The sequence below is a fragment of the Mauremys mutica genome, chromosome 3 (genome assembly GCF_020497125.1).
Source record: "Mauremys mutica isolate MM-2020 ecotype Southern chromosome 3, ASM2049712v1, whole genome shotgun sequence".
NCBI classification, from domain to species: domain Eukaryota; kingdom Metazoa; phylum Chordata; order Testudines; family Geoemydidae; genus Mauremys; species Mauremys mutica.
Window position 1 is genome coordinate 58841852 of NC_059074.1, and position 14479 is coordinate 58856330.

At 49.0% G+C, this 14479-nt stretch overlaps 1 protein-coding gene across 5 annotated transcripts in view; it reads left to right on the forward strand.

Moving 5' to 3' along the window:
- The first annotated feature begins 6861 nt into the window (after positions 1-6861).
- DDX43 (DEAD-box helicase 43) overlaps positions 6862-14479 on the forward strand; it is a 61696-nt gene continuing 54078 nt past the window's right edge. For all 5 annotated transcript variants that reach the window (XM_045011908.1, XM_045011907.1, XM_045011910.1 and 2 more), the window contains exons 1-5: positions 6862-7301; positions 9899-9954; positions 11935-12067; positions 13570-13719; positions 14331-14412. In XM_045011908.1, coding sequence (XP_044867843.1) covers positions 6920-7301; positions 9899-9954; positions 11935-12067; positions 13570-13719; positions 14331-14412 — 803 coding nt within the window. In that variant the 5' untranslated portion in view covers positions 6862-6919. The remainder of the gene's footprint in view (positions 7302-9898; positions 9955-11934; positions 12068-13569; positions 13720-14330; positions 14413-14479) is intronic.

Here is a 14479-nt window from a genome sequence, read left to right on the forward strand (position 1 = left end):
AGTATCGAGGCTAGCGTCAACTTTTGGAGCATTGCACTGTGGGTAGCTATCCCACAGTTCCCGCAGTCTCCACTGCCCACTGGAATTCTGGGTTGAGCTCCCAATGCCTGATGAGGCAAAAACATTGTCGCGGGTGGTTTTGGGTACATGTCATCAGGCCCCCTCCCCCTCCCTCCATGAAAGCAACGGCAAACAATAGTTTCTCGCCTTTTTTCCTGGGTTACTTGTGCAGATGACATACCACGGCAAGCATGGAGCCCGCTCAGCTCACTATCACCGTATGTGTCCTGGGTGCTGCTGCAGATGTGGTACTGCAGTGCTACACAGCAGCATCCCCTTGCCTTGTGGACGGCAGATGGTGCAATACGACTGCTACCCGTCGCCGTCGTCCTGTGGGTGCTCCTGGCCAGCCTCGGTGAGATCGGTCGTGGGCGCCTGGACAAAAATGGGGATGACTCCAGGTCCTTCTCTTCTTTAAGTTTCATCTAATGGAGATTCAGTGCTGCCTGGAATATCATGCCAGCTGGAGGCTTCTGCCTCAGGCTGGTCTCCCAGTTGGCAGCACCATGTGGTCCCACCTACCCCAGCCTACCCCTTGCTCCCATAGCTCATGAACCCTGGACAGTAGTAAGGAGCAGTTCAACTATAGGCTGAGCAAGTGCGTAATGGTGATAGACTGTGCTTTTGGACGTTTAAAAGCGCGCTGGTCCAGTTTACTGACTCAGTTAGACCTCAGCGAAACCAATATTCCCATTGTTAATACTGCTTGCTGTGTGCTCCACAATATCTGTGAGAGTAAGGGGGAGACGTTTATGGTGGAGTGGGAGGTTGAGGCAAATGGTCTGGTTGCTGATTACGCGCAGCCAGACACCAGGGCAGATAGAAGAGCAGGGCGCGCTGTGCATCAGAGGAGCTTTGAAAACCACTTTCATGACTGGCCAGGCTATGGTGTGAAAGTTCTGTTTGTATCTCCTTGATGAAAACCCGCCTCCTTGGTTCATACTTCCCTGTAAGCCAGCCACCCTCCCCTCCCTGCTTTGATCTCCGCTTGCAGATGCAATAAAGTCACTGTTTCAAATTAATGCATTCTTTATTAATTCGTCACACAAAAGAGGGGATAACTGCCAAGGTAGCCCGGGGGGGTGGGGAAGGAGGGAAGCACAGAGCTGGGGTAGTTGTAGGGGAACCCCCCTAGAATGGAATGCAGTTCATCATAGAAGTGGCATGTCTGGGGCTCTGACCCGGAGTGGCCATTTGCCTCTCTGGTTCTTTGGTAGGCTTGCCTGAGCTCCTTAAATTTCATGTGGCACTGCTGTGGGTCCCTGTTGTAGCCTCTGTTCTTCATGCCCTTGGAGATTTTTTCAAATATTTGGGCATTTCGTCTTTTGGAATGGAGTTCTGCTAGCACGGATTCGTCTCCCCATACAGCAATCAGATCCAGTGCCTCCCGTTTGGTCCATGCTGGAGCTCTTGTGATTCTGGGATTCCATCATGGTCACTTCTGCTGATGAGAACTGCACTCACCTGCAGATTGCCATGCTGGCCAAACAGGAAATGAGATTCAAAAGTTTGCGGGCCTTTTCTTGTCTACCTGGCCAGTTCATCTGAGCTGAGAGCGCTGTCCAGAGCAGTCACAATGGAGCACTCTGGGATAGCTCCTGGAGGCCAATACCATCGAATTGCAACCACACTACCCCAAATTCGACTCAGCAAGGTCGATTTCAGCACTAGTCCCCTCGTCGGGGAGGAGTACAGAAATCGATTTTGAGAGCCCTTTAAGTTGACAAAAATGGCTTTGTCGTGTGGATGGGTGCAGGGTTAAATCAATCTAATGCTGCTAGATTCGACCTAAACTCGTAGTGTAGACCTGGGCTAAGTATATAAGTATATGAGGCCTGATTCTCCCCTGTGTTGCATTTTGCATAATCATTAACATCTGTGCAAAGGGAGCAGAAAACATCATCATTCTGATTTGGTAGCCTTTTATATCCACTTTGCACAGATATCAATGACTACACAAGGGAGGGGAGAATCAAGCTGCAGATATTTTACTATTTTTCTTTGCATAATTGTTTCATAATTTCTTGAAGAGTATTAATTTAAATTAATCAATCTCCTATATTTTATGAAATTATTTAGTGATTTTTACTGTAACACAGGGACTACAAAACTTGAAGTAAAGTCCTTTATGATAAGTGTAAAAATATAAGAGCCAAGTTGCCTCCCCTGGATACCTTTCATTCATACTCCTAAATCATGAACTTTTAGAAGAACAGTATATTTTACCATAGTCTGTCCCCTTAGGATTAGATTCTGTCTCAACCTTATGTGAGTACATAGGGGAAGGGGAAATGTGCAAGGAGATACACACAGTTTGTGCAGCTAGGCAAGTGGTGGCCCAAATGAGGTTGGGAGGGGGCAAAAGAAGACACCATAAATTGCTTCCCTCATGCTGCACTTGCTGTAGATCAGGCTGGCTATACAAGGATAATAACCTGCACCCATAAATAGCTGCATACATGTTTCCCCCTGCATGCCAGGGAGCTGAGAATGCCATTTGGGGCAGTGCTACTCCATTCTGCCTCTAGTGCAGGGCTGTGTCTACAAGGCACTTTTAAACCCTCAAATACTTAGCAGATTTGCACTGTTGACTGAAAGGTTTGCAATACTGTGTCTGTTTTAGTACACCTCTACCTCGATATAACACTGTCCTTGGGAGCCAAAAAATCTTACCACATTATAGGTGAAACCTCGTTATATTGAACTTGCTTTGATCCACCGGAGTGCACAGCCCCCCTTTCTGTTCCCCCCTCCCCCGAGCATTGCTTTACCGCATTATATCCAAACTTGTGTTATATCAGGTGGTGTTATATCGAGGTAGCGGTGTACAGTGGGCCAAATCAAAATCTTCATTACATTAATGTGAAAGTATCAGCGTTATAATTTAAGATTAAGACAACCCTCCAAAATTCCTATTAAAACAAACTAGTCTGACAAAAATTCAGTAGCCTGACAAATGAATCAGTTCTACCTCCATCCCCAAGTCTATTCAGTTCTCTGTTCCCTTCAGTGATCTTTTTCTGGTCTCCTCTTCCCCAGTTCTCTGCTCCCCATGCCCGCATCCCTGCGCTGCTGATCGCAGAACTTTGGTAGCAGTATCAATCCAGCCCGCGCATGCATTGCTCCCCAGCTTGCATAGGCAATCCTTCCTCAGCTCCTTCTCTACTGCAGAGTCAACTACTAGAACTCCAAAATATAGGTAATCCTGGTGGAATGCTACGTCAAAAAATTAAAAATTCTGCAACAAAAAATTAAAAATTCTGCATAAAATATTTTAAAATTCTGTGAAATTGTGCATATTTTATTTGTCAAAATAACACAATATAATCACACTAGTTTCAATTATTTTTGGTAATTTATTTCAAAATACCTGTCAGAAAGTATGTCTGTAACAATACAAACAACAAAAAAGCTTCAGGAAATGTTTTTTGACAAATAGATTCCTTACTAGGAATATTAATACAGAACTCTGAGTAATAATTCATTTAAACTACAATACAGAACTATATTTCCTGCACCCCCACAGAAGCAGTGCAAAGGCTTGGGGAGAGTCAAGGGTAATGGAGGAGGTGAGGGAGAGGAAAGTAAATTGTTGGGAAGGAGCCTGGGTATGCACTTGGAAGGTTGATGGGTATGGGTGAGAAAAGTATGGAACAGGTTTTTTTGGTGCGGCGGGAAGGGATTGTTAGAGAGCTGCCCCCATGCAGACCCTGGCTGACCCCTAGCCTCTCCCATGCAGTGAGACACATCTGCCCCCGTCCCCATGTGTCTCTGTGCCCCCACCCAGCCATTCCCCTGCGTCTCCCTGTACCCCTTCCCCATGCGTCTGTGCCCCCATACAGACACTCCCCCATCTCTGTCTCCCTGTACCCCCCGCCCATCCCTGTGTGTCTCTGCACCTCCCTGTCCCCTGTGGCCCTATATCTCCATTCCCATTCAGCACCTGCCCCGTCTGTCCTCACCCACTAGCCCTTATGAGCCCCTGTCTGCCCCCTCCCCCAGCACCCTATGCTGTCTGTCTCCTCAGAGCCCCTGTCGCTTGACTTGGCCACAGGCGCTGTGAAGAAGGCAGTCTTTCTCTTCCTTAGCGGCAGCTTTGTTCTACCACCACAGCACCCTCTGGTGGGCAAAAGGTGGAACTGCAGAAGTTATTTTCTGCTGAGAGCTGCCGCTGTTCTTGCGCCACTGCACCCTCTGATGGGCAAAAGGAGAAACAGCAGCATTTTGGCAGAAGCTTTTTTCTGCGCAAAAAAATAGAAATCTGCAGGGGTCATTAATTATGCACACAGTATTCTCCCAGGAGTATATAGGGGAGGAGGCCTGGGAGGAGGCCATGGCACCCATAGGGGGACACACATCAAAGAACCATTGTTACTGCACAGAGTAACTTCTGAGAGTGACAGAGCAGAGAAAGCAGGAAGAAGAGAGGATGGGAACTAGAGAATCTGCCCCCTATGTGGCGTGTATAGAGAGAACTCTGGGGAGCATCTGGGAGATGGAAGAACCAGGGTGACAAAGAGGCTCTGGAGGAGTAGCTAGTGGGTGTCTGATACATTTGAAGCCGTCCTCTCCCCACAGCCATCTCCAGTTTGGAGAAGGAGATTCTCTGTGGTTCTTTCCTCCTAGAGCATCCCAGCTGCTGTGAAGACTACTTTATAGCTTCCCAGGCCTCCTGTCTGTAGTGGTGGCTGTTTGTTTCTTTGCTACGCTACTCCTCTCTTGTTTTTTTGGGTGGTGCAACAAGAGTATTTCTGCCATTCTACCTTCTCCCCAGCCCTGACAGGGAAATAGATTCAGTGCTTGAAGGTGCTGTTGATCATAGCCTTCCCCGGGTGCAACAGAATGCCATTTATATAACTCTTCCCAGTTTCCCTGCTGCCCACAGGAATCTGAAAATCAGTAGTGAAAACAATCAAAATTGACTGGTTTTCACTATTGCCACTGGTGGAAGTTCCAAGTTTGGCAGCAGAGATGAGTGAATCTGTCTGAGGATTTAGGAAGACAGCACTGCATAGACTTAGTCTTGTTTGCATTTGGAAAGCTAACTGCAGTCATTCAAGCTAAAAACATACAGTAAGCCTCACTTAACGTTGTAGTTATGTTCCTGAAAAATGCAACTTTAAGTGAAACGATGTTAAGCAAATCCAATTTCCCCATAAGAATGAATGTAAATGGAGCGGGGTAGGTTCCAGGGAAATTTTTTTTTGCCATACAGTACAGTACTATAGTTGGGAGGTGCCCCCACCTTACCCCACACAGGCACAGCCCACTGGCACTGGAGACAATGAGGCAGGCAAGGAGGCTAGGAGAAGCAGATTGCTGGTTTGCAGCATTCAGGAAGCAGGGGAGGGAAGGGGAGTCTGTGCGCTGAGTCCCGCTCCTCCCCCATCCCCGCTGAATGCCGCAAGCCAGCTGATTGCCGCGGGCAGGAGACAGGGGGAAGAGGATGAAGGTGCTGATCCGCAGGGTCTGCCGGTGGGCGGGAAGTGCTGGGGGGGGAGGGCATAGGGGAGCTGATGGGGGGCTGCCAGCTGTGGACAAAACAGGCAGCCAAACAACGTTATAGCAAAGCATTGCACAACTTTAAATGGAGCATGTTCTGAAATTGACGTAAGATCTAAACAATGTTAAGCGAGAGGACGTTAAGTGGGGAGTTACTGTACTTTTTTTCTTAATGAAAGTTTTTGTTCAGCAGAAAGCAACGGCACTCACCTGGGAAATATTTGCCCTGGACATATGTGAGACTGGATTTTGTCAGCCCTGATGAGCCTAGTGCCGTGAGTAAAAAGCACCGAATAAATCAGACCCTAAAGGTAGGTTCAAGCAAATACATTATTTATTTATTTGTATTACTGTAGCGCCCAGGAGCCTGAGTATGGAATAGGATCTCACTGAGGCATTAGGATAAAAATATTTATTTAAACTGCTCCCTAATGTCCCCGCTTCTCTGCTGTGCCAAACAGAAGCTCAAATCTGACCCAAAGTTAGTAGTTATGACAGTGGAGGGTTTTGGGCATAGGAATGGAGCTGGTTGTTTTTGTGGGGACACTTCCCAGTTGGGAATTGGGCTGATGCCACCCAATTCATTTCAAATAACAGGTGCACCACTATACTAGCAGCACCTGGCAGCATGTACAGACCCACACATTAAATGAACATGCAGTGTAAGTATCCTGCTTAGTTGTCCGACTGCACAGCATGTTGTGTGGGGAAGTGACACAAACAGTGGCTGTTGCAGAGATGGGACTCCTGTTAATTAACACCTGACATGACATAGGGCTTCATGTGTTGTGACTGCACAGAACAGATCGATATCACATCCAGCGGCCCTGGGGCATGCACGGGCTCTTCAGACGCGATGCAGAGTTGCTGCTTGGCGACTACCCGGCCTGTTCGTCACACTCCGTAGTTAGAGACTGGGTGGTGCAGACCCAACTCCTCAAATGCGATGAGCGTGTGGGGCGAGCAGCAGCGGCTCGGCTGCCAGTCGCCCATGGCCCTACCGGGGATACTCACTCTCATTAGCCCGCGGCAATGACTGGGGCCAGCCTCACCCCACCACCCCGAGCAGGCTGCTGGGACGCGCAGCGGCGTAGCCACGGCTCAGCTCCGCGGCTCGCAACCGAGCCCCAGGGCGTAGCCCCTCCCCCCGCGGGAATGCCCGTCGCTTCCTGAGACCAATGGACCATCACTCAGGGGCCCAGGCTAGCCAGCCAATCATTTCGTAGAGGCGAGATGCTGTGGCCAATCAGAGCGCTTCCCGGCCTAACGCTGTTGGGCGGGGCTCTGCACGCGCGTGGCGACGGTTGGAGAGCACGCGCTAGGCAGCGCGAGCCTGGCAGGGGCGCCCGGCGTTGCTATGTCGGACTGGGAAGCGGACAGCGACGAGGAGTTCCGCGCCGGGAGCCGGCCGCCAGCGCCTCCGCTGCTCGAGTGGCAGCCGGCCATGGCCCCCGCCCCGGGCCGGAGGAGCCCAGCGCCGCCGGCGGGCGGCAGAGGGCGAAGCGGAGCCGCCGGGCCCTGGGCTGAGGACCAGGGGAAGAGGTCGGCCCGGCGAGGCGGCGGCGGCGGCTCCCAGGGCGGCTGGAGGAGGCTGGAGGGTTCGCGGCCGTTCCCCGCACCCCGGGATCCCTGGCTGTCGGGCCCCCTGGAATATCGGCCCCGCGGCCCCCCCCGGGATCGGGGCTTGGGGGTGCCGCTCTGCTTCCACCTGGACAACGCCATGATCGGGCCCATCATCGGTAACTACCGGGCGCTGCCCGGGTGCCTGCCCCTGGCACTGCTGGACCCGAGTCGTTCCGCGCGGGGGGGCTGTGAGGCGTGCCACGGTGGTGGGTGACAGGCCTCGTTTGAGTTCTGCATCTGGCGGGACAGAGGCAACGTCAGGGAGCGTGTCAAGGTCTTGTGCCCCCCCCCCCGGATTTCTGCATCCCATTTAGCATAGAGGTTTTCAAATTGTGGGGTGTGCCCCTGCCCCAAGGCAGTGATGAGCTGCCAAATTGTTAACAACGGGTTCCCTCCTCCCTCCAAATTTTTAACAACGGGTTTCCTCCTCCCCCCCCCCTCCCCGGGGGGGGGGTCGTGCCCCATCCAACCCCTCATGTTCCTTGACACACACACACTCCGAGACCCCTGACCCATCCCCCCCTTCCCTGTCCCCTGACTGCCCCTTGCCGCCCCACCCAACCCCTCCTCTCATTCTCAATGGCCCCCCAGAACCCCTACCCCATACAACTACCCCTTCTCTCTGTCCCTGAGTGCCCCCACCACCTCATTCAACCCTGCTCTTTCCTGACTGCTCCCCGGGACCCTTGCCCCCATTCATTCAGCCTGTTCCCTGCCCTCTGACCGCCCTGACCCCTATCCACCCTCCCACAACCCACCCCCTCCCTGCCCCCACACTGCTTGGGGCCGGACCGGGTCCACTCCCCCAGGACCAGGACCACGACCGCAGGGGGGGGGCAACTCCCAGAGCCGCTCGGCCATCGCCGCGGGACCCGACTCCCCCGGCCGGCACAGGGGCTGAGCCGCCGTGGGACCCGACTCCCCGGGCCGGCACCGGTGGGGGGTGGCCGAGCCGCCGCCACGGGACCCGACTTCCCGGGCCGGCACCTGGGGACAGATTCTCCGGGCCGGCACCTGGGGACGCCGCCGCGGGACCCGACTCCCCGGGCCGGCACTGGTGGGGGGTGGCCGAGCCGCCACCGCGGGACCCGACTCCCCAGACCGGCACCGGGGGACCCGAGCCGCTCGGCCGCCGCTGCGGAACCGACTCCCCTGGCCGGCACCGCGGGACCCGACTCCCCGGTCCGCCAGGCCCGGCTTACCTGCTTCCTCCTTGTTTCAGGCTTCCCGCGAACATCTGATTCGCGGGAAGCAGGGGATGGGGAGGAGGAGGAGGGCGGAACTCAGGGGAGAGGGGGAGGTGAGCTGGGGCTGGAGGCCGGGTGGACAGCTGCCCGAGCTTTGTTAAATTTAAAAACTTTTTAGAACCTGGTTGTCCTGGAAGTTAACAACCGGTTCTAAAATGGCTTCTAAATTTAACAACGGGTTCGCGCGAACCGCTGCGAACCCCCTGGAGCTCACCCCTGCCCCAAGGGCATGGAGGAACATTGCGGGGGGGCAAGTGGTGCTGGCAGGCGGCTCGGGGCAGGAATGCCACCCTCCCCTCCTGATTCACCTCCCTGAGACGCGCTGTGCAGGACTGGCTCAGTGTTCCTCTGCGCTCTCACAGTTTGAAAACCTCTATGCTAAATAGAAGGTAGAAATCTTGGGGGAGGGAGGCACCTGACCCTGTTTACCCACCCAAGTGTTGCCCTTGGGGGGGGGCAGGCAAACACTCAGTATGCCCTCCCAATATCCACTCCTGCCAAACGTGCTCAAGGCACTTAGTGGGCTGCTGAGGTGCTGATGGGGCCTGGCTGGGGTACCTGCTTGGCCCCTTAGATCTCTAGTTGGCTCTTGTCTCTGCTGAGGCAGGGGGTCGTGCACATTCTGCGGTGCCCCTCTCCCTGACGAATGCACGGTAGCCTGGAGAGACCAGGTTGTGTGCACGGCGGCTGCTTGCCTGATTTTCCATTTGATCACCTTGAGGGGACATTTGCTTGCCTGCCTGGCGGGGGTGAAAGTAACTTAGAAGTCTTATTGGTACGGGGGCTTGGTCAGAAGGGGTGGGCTGGGGGTCAGCCTCCCCCAGCCAGCCCATCAGCACCACCCTTGGCTCCAGCGGTGATTTAAAGGGCCCCCAACTCCAGTCGCTGCCAAATTAAAATCCTGGGCCCCAGGGCAGCTGCCCTTTTTGCACACACTCCCCCCTTGGTGGCCCGGTGGGGGCAGTGGTGTTAATGGGCTGTGTACGGGCCTGGTCCTGCAGCCACTTCTTACTGGTATGCCATACTGGCCCAGTTTCACCTCTGTGGCATGGGAGGGGTTCACCACAAAAGGCTCACTCAGGTTCTGTTGGCCAGACCCAGTGGATGTGTGTGTGTGCCTTTTAGCTAGAAGAGGGGGCTATGGGGACAAAAGTCTTGCTGGCCAGGGAAAGAACCTGAAGTATCTCCCTGGTACCATGATTTCTCAATGGGTCCCCCCCCCCACACACACACTTTCTTCTGTCTTGGTTTTGAATGATCACAAATAATCCACCTATTTTTTCCTGCATTTTCAAGCCACGATTTCTTGTTGTTAAATGCTCCTTTTTGAAGAAAGCAAAGGCTTTCTTATTTGATGACTCTGTAAATAATGATAAAGTAATGATCAACAGTAGTTTATTTCCAACTCTTGGCACAAGTTGGTCTGGTCAAGATTTGTATAATATCTACAGTGCATTTTGTAACAGGTCGGGCTGGAACTAAAATAAGAGAACTTGAGGATTCTTCAGGTTCTAAAATACAGGTAAAGTGCACTACATTTTGTCAAGAGCTTATTGCTCAGTACTCTCTCCAGGACTTGCTACTTCTGCTTCTATATAGTCTAGTGAGTGCTCCACTGATACAAGAGATTCTCTCCTTTCATCTGTCATTTCTTTATCTTGAGGTTGCATGTGATGCCTTTACATTTCTCCTTGTCCCTATATACATGGAGAGTAACTAAACAGAACTAGGATGTGAACATACAGTTTGCTTGGGGTGTAAGACAAAAGTTTGGTGATGTAGGGTTTTCTTTTAAAACAAAAAAAAACAAAAAACAGTAAGAACATACACATTTTTCCTTTTTTTTAAATGTAGCACAAGGGCTCAGAGCCACAAAGATACTTAGGTGCCAGCCTAAACCCCAGTTTTAAGCACCTAAATGCTAGATTTGTCTCCACTGCAATCCACAGAACTTCCACCAAATCCTGTAGATGCCTTAACTCAGTTGGCACTTAAGTTTTCAATGTAAAATTTCCCTAGGTGCCTGTGTTTCATGCTCTGAGCATGCATACTGCTGCCTCCCTCTAGATGTCTGGATGCCTGTCTCCCACTTAAGCCCCAGAGTGATTCAGATAGGCATTCAGCCTAAGCTGAGTGCAGGGCCATATCCAGTAAGCATGCTCAGAGGCTGCCTACTGGATCAGGTTCCATTCAAAATCTGTTGGGGAGAGGGAATAGAAGGTAATGGTGCCCACCTTATAACTTTTATCCCAGTGGTTAGAGCACTTGGTTGGAATGTGGAAGGCAAAGGTTTAGTTCTTCCCTCTCTGCTAAAGGTGGAGAAAGGTCGCAGAGCCCTGTTCAAATCCTCTCAGGGAAGTGCTCCAACCACTGAGCTTTGGGATATTCTAATGGGCTTACTGGAGGTGTTTCTCTGTGGATAACTAACAAAAGTGCTTGGAGCAAGGGAACTGGACTCTGGGTCTTCCACCTTCCAGGTGCGTGCTCTAACCACCAGACTACAGAGTCATTCCATCTTTCTCTCCCTCACCCAATGGCTGTTCCACTGTGGATAAAAAGTTAAACAGACATTGGGCCAGAGAGTAAGAATGACTCTGTTGGCTGGTAGTTAGGGCACCAACCTCGGAGGTGGAAGACTCTGGATATAGTCACTCATTATCCCATCTTTGTGTACGGCGCAAGGCAGGCACCTAAGCTTGGTCTACATACTTCGGTATAATTATGTCACTCAGGGGTGTGAAAAATCCACATCCCTGAGCAATGTAGTTGTACCGGTCTTAATCGCTTTGCCCCCTGTAGACAGAACAATGTTGGCGGGAGAGCTTCTCCCACTGACATGCCTACTGTCTTTTGTGGAGATGGCATTATTAAGCCAGAGGGAGAGTTCTCTGAGAGAGTTTGAGTGTAGGTACATGCACAAGTAGGTCAATGTAAGCTGCCTGCATTGATCTAACAGTGTAGTGTAACAGCGTAGACCAGGTTATAGGTATACCTGCAGCTGAGGCTGCAGGGCGGTTATACCGACCTAACCCCGATGTAGACATATCCTTAAATCAGTGGTTCCCAAACTTTAACAACCTGTGGACCCCTTTCACTAAAATGTCAAGTCTCGTGAACCCCCTCCTAAAAATGAATATGTTCACCGTTAGGGAATTTTTTTCCCGAGAACCCTGTGTAACATTTCACGAACCCCAGCTTGGGAACCACTGCCTTAAGTGTATACATACTCTTAGGTGTTTAGCTCTCCCTATTCATTATATAGGGAAGCTGATGCACTTAACTGTGGCTTTGTGGATTGCAGTGTTCTTGTGACTTTTCTAGGTGGCCAAAAATTAGGCATTATGATGTCTAAGTCCTTTTGGATAGCACACCGTAGGGCCTATGTTAGGCAGAGAAATTATGAGACTGCATAAAGAAAAGATCAAGGAGTGGGATACCTGTGTATATTCTAGTATATTAAGCTTGTACTATATAAAAATTTAATTAGGCTTTCTAAATTTAGGTTATAAGAGGAACATATGAAGCTGAAGTAAAGATTTTTGGCAGTAATGATACACAGAACAAAGCCAAGATGTTGATAGATGATCTTGTTAAGAGGTATGGCCAAAATTACCCCGGAGACAGGACTGAGAAAGGTAAGAAATTTACTGTGGGGGAATTGTTGGGTCTTTGACTCGTGTTCTTTTATAACATTTGACTTGTACTTAACATTTTGACATGTACAATATGCCTCTGTATATATGCTGTACCACAGAGAGAGAACTTTGTCAAAAAACAGTTTAAATTGCTTCAGGAGAATACCACATACAAATCCTTAAACAAAGAAATAGAAGAGGATACATTTACCACGTGCACTGACAGACTTAGTGCCCCTCTGTAAATACATCCCATATGCTTCCAAATGCGTCAAAACAATATACATCATATTACTCACTGTACTGAACTACAGCTCTGACCTCAGCATACCCTATAATTTGCCTGTTCACTGATTCTTAACAGAAATGTGTTTTTCCCATGAAGAGAGTAAGAGGTCTGTTAAGTTTCCACATAATAAAGTGTGGAATGTAATGGGTGTTACTGTATATGTTGTAGGGATACATAAGCAATGGCTACATTTTCTGTTCTAACATTTTGCTTGTGTTGTCTGTTATTATTTGTTTGGTCTATTTATATTGAAAGCCCTTTGGGGCAAGGACCATGTATGTCTTCAGACCTGGACTAAGGCACTGAAAGGGAAGAAAGGAATTAAACTCAGAACTGAGAGTTAGGTTCCACATTTCCAAGAGAGGAGGAATAGAGCACGGAGTGTACCACTGTGGTGGGAGGGGCTGCTGTGAGTTGCCTAGCATGGTGGACTAGCAGGTATCTTTGAGGAAGGAGCAAAGCTGCAGCCAGGAATACTCAATAGTGGATATCTTAATATACTTTCTGAACGTATCATAGCTAAGGGGGAACTGAAAGCTGCTGTTTAGATGCACAAACAGACCAGAGCAGCATAAGAATGAGGCACACCACTACAGTTCCTCCTATGCTGTCCCAATTTATCATTGGGACTCACTTCATGACTGTCATCATATGTAGTATGTATTGCCTTTGTGTCATGGTTAAATCTGCTTTCTGAGAGATCCTAATTTAATGAATCTCTTTTAAATGTACTGTACTATCTGTGCATTGGTATGTATGTTTTAAACGTTATATTATCATCTTGTGCTGTAGAAATACCCCTTCTCTCCTTACAGTTGTTGAAAATAGTTTTCTGCTTGATCCCTGGGGCTCTGAGAATTTACCTCCCATTTTCCCCCAGTTTACACCCAGTCCCCGAAGAACCCATATCACAGCAAGCCTTCCTTCTAGTTGAGAGAGCTGCTTGGAGTTCCCTTTGGAACCTGTCAGTACTACTCCTAAGTAGCCAGAAATTGCTGAAAGCACTCTTTATTCTCTCCTTTTCCCAACAATGCATCTACACAGTTTCTGTAGATCTTTCTGTCTATAATAAGACTGGATCGTAAGATCAAACCAGGCCTCTAACGATAAGCCCCAAGAAAGAAATTTCTATTTAAACATAACATCTCTTCAGAATTCAAATGGAAAAGGTTTTGTTTGTTAAAAATAAAGCAAAGCTACTGTTTCCCAACAGGTTCCCTCCAACACAAGGATTTTGGCACTAGTTATTCCACTGAAAGTCATCGTGATCTTGTCAAGTCTGGAAATGTCCCACAGAAATCAGTGATTAACTGGGCATCTCTTCGAGAAAATAAAGCTAAATATGAAGCTATGAAGTGGGCAGGTTAGTGTACAGGCTTTGAAAAAGTGTGGTGTGCTAGTCTTGAATATAAAGTCTTGATAGCCTGTTGCAGATTTTTAAAATGCAGAATAGAACATTTTTAGATCAAAGTCTGTCTGTGTTGAAATGAATGTGTATTTTTCAGTGTCTGAATTATTAATTCCAGGTAGACTCTCTTGCTTTTTTTAGATTCAATTAAATATAACTGCTTAGGCACTGTAATTTTCTAAAGTATAACTGTCTGCATCATATAATCTCTGTTAGAGGAATAATTCCAATTATCTTAGACTGAAAATTTGGTGAGGTGGATTATTTAGCAAATACTTTAAAAAAATTGGGTTTTATCTCTTCTTCAGCTTTTAGTTGTTTACATGCTTCTGACAAGGAATCTTCACACTACTTATAATAATTTTTTTACTAGGGAGTGATGTGAGGATTCACAATGTTATGTGGGTTTGGGACTCTTCCTTCTTAAATCCTGATCATAGTTTTGGCAGGCTTCTACCAGTAACTGTTTCTGTTTAAACTATATGTTGTAATTCTGAATAAGCACGTCTCACACCAATTTGGAAAATTTCATTTTTAATAGTTTGCTTTTTTCCTAATTGTTTAAGATTTGCCTCCAATTGAGAGAAACTTTTACAAAGAATCACAAAAGATTGCTTCCATGCCACAAGAAGAAGTGGCGAAGTGGCGGTAAGATCTTTGTATAAGTAACTGCTTGTTTTGGAATGGTAAATTCTTTTATTGTAACATGGGGGTT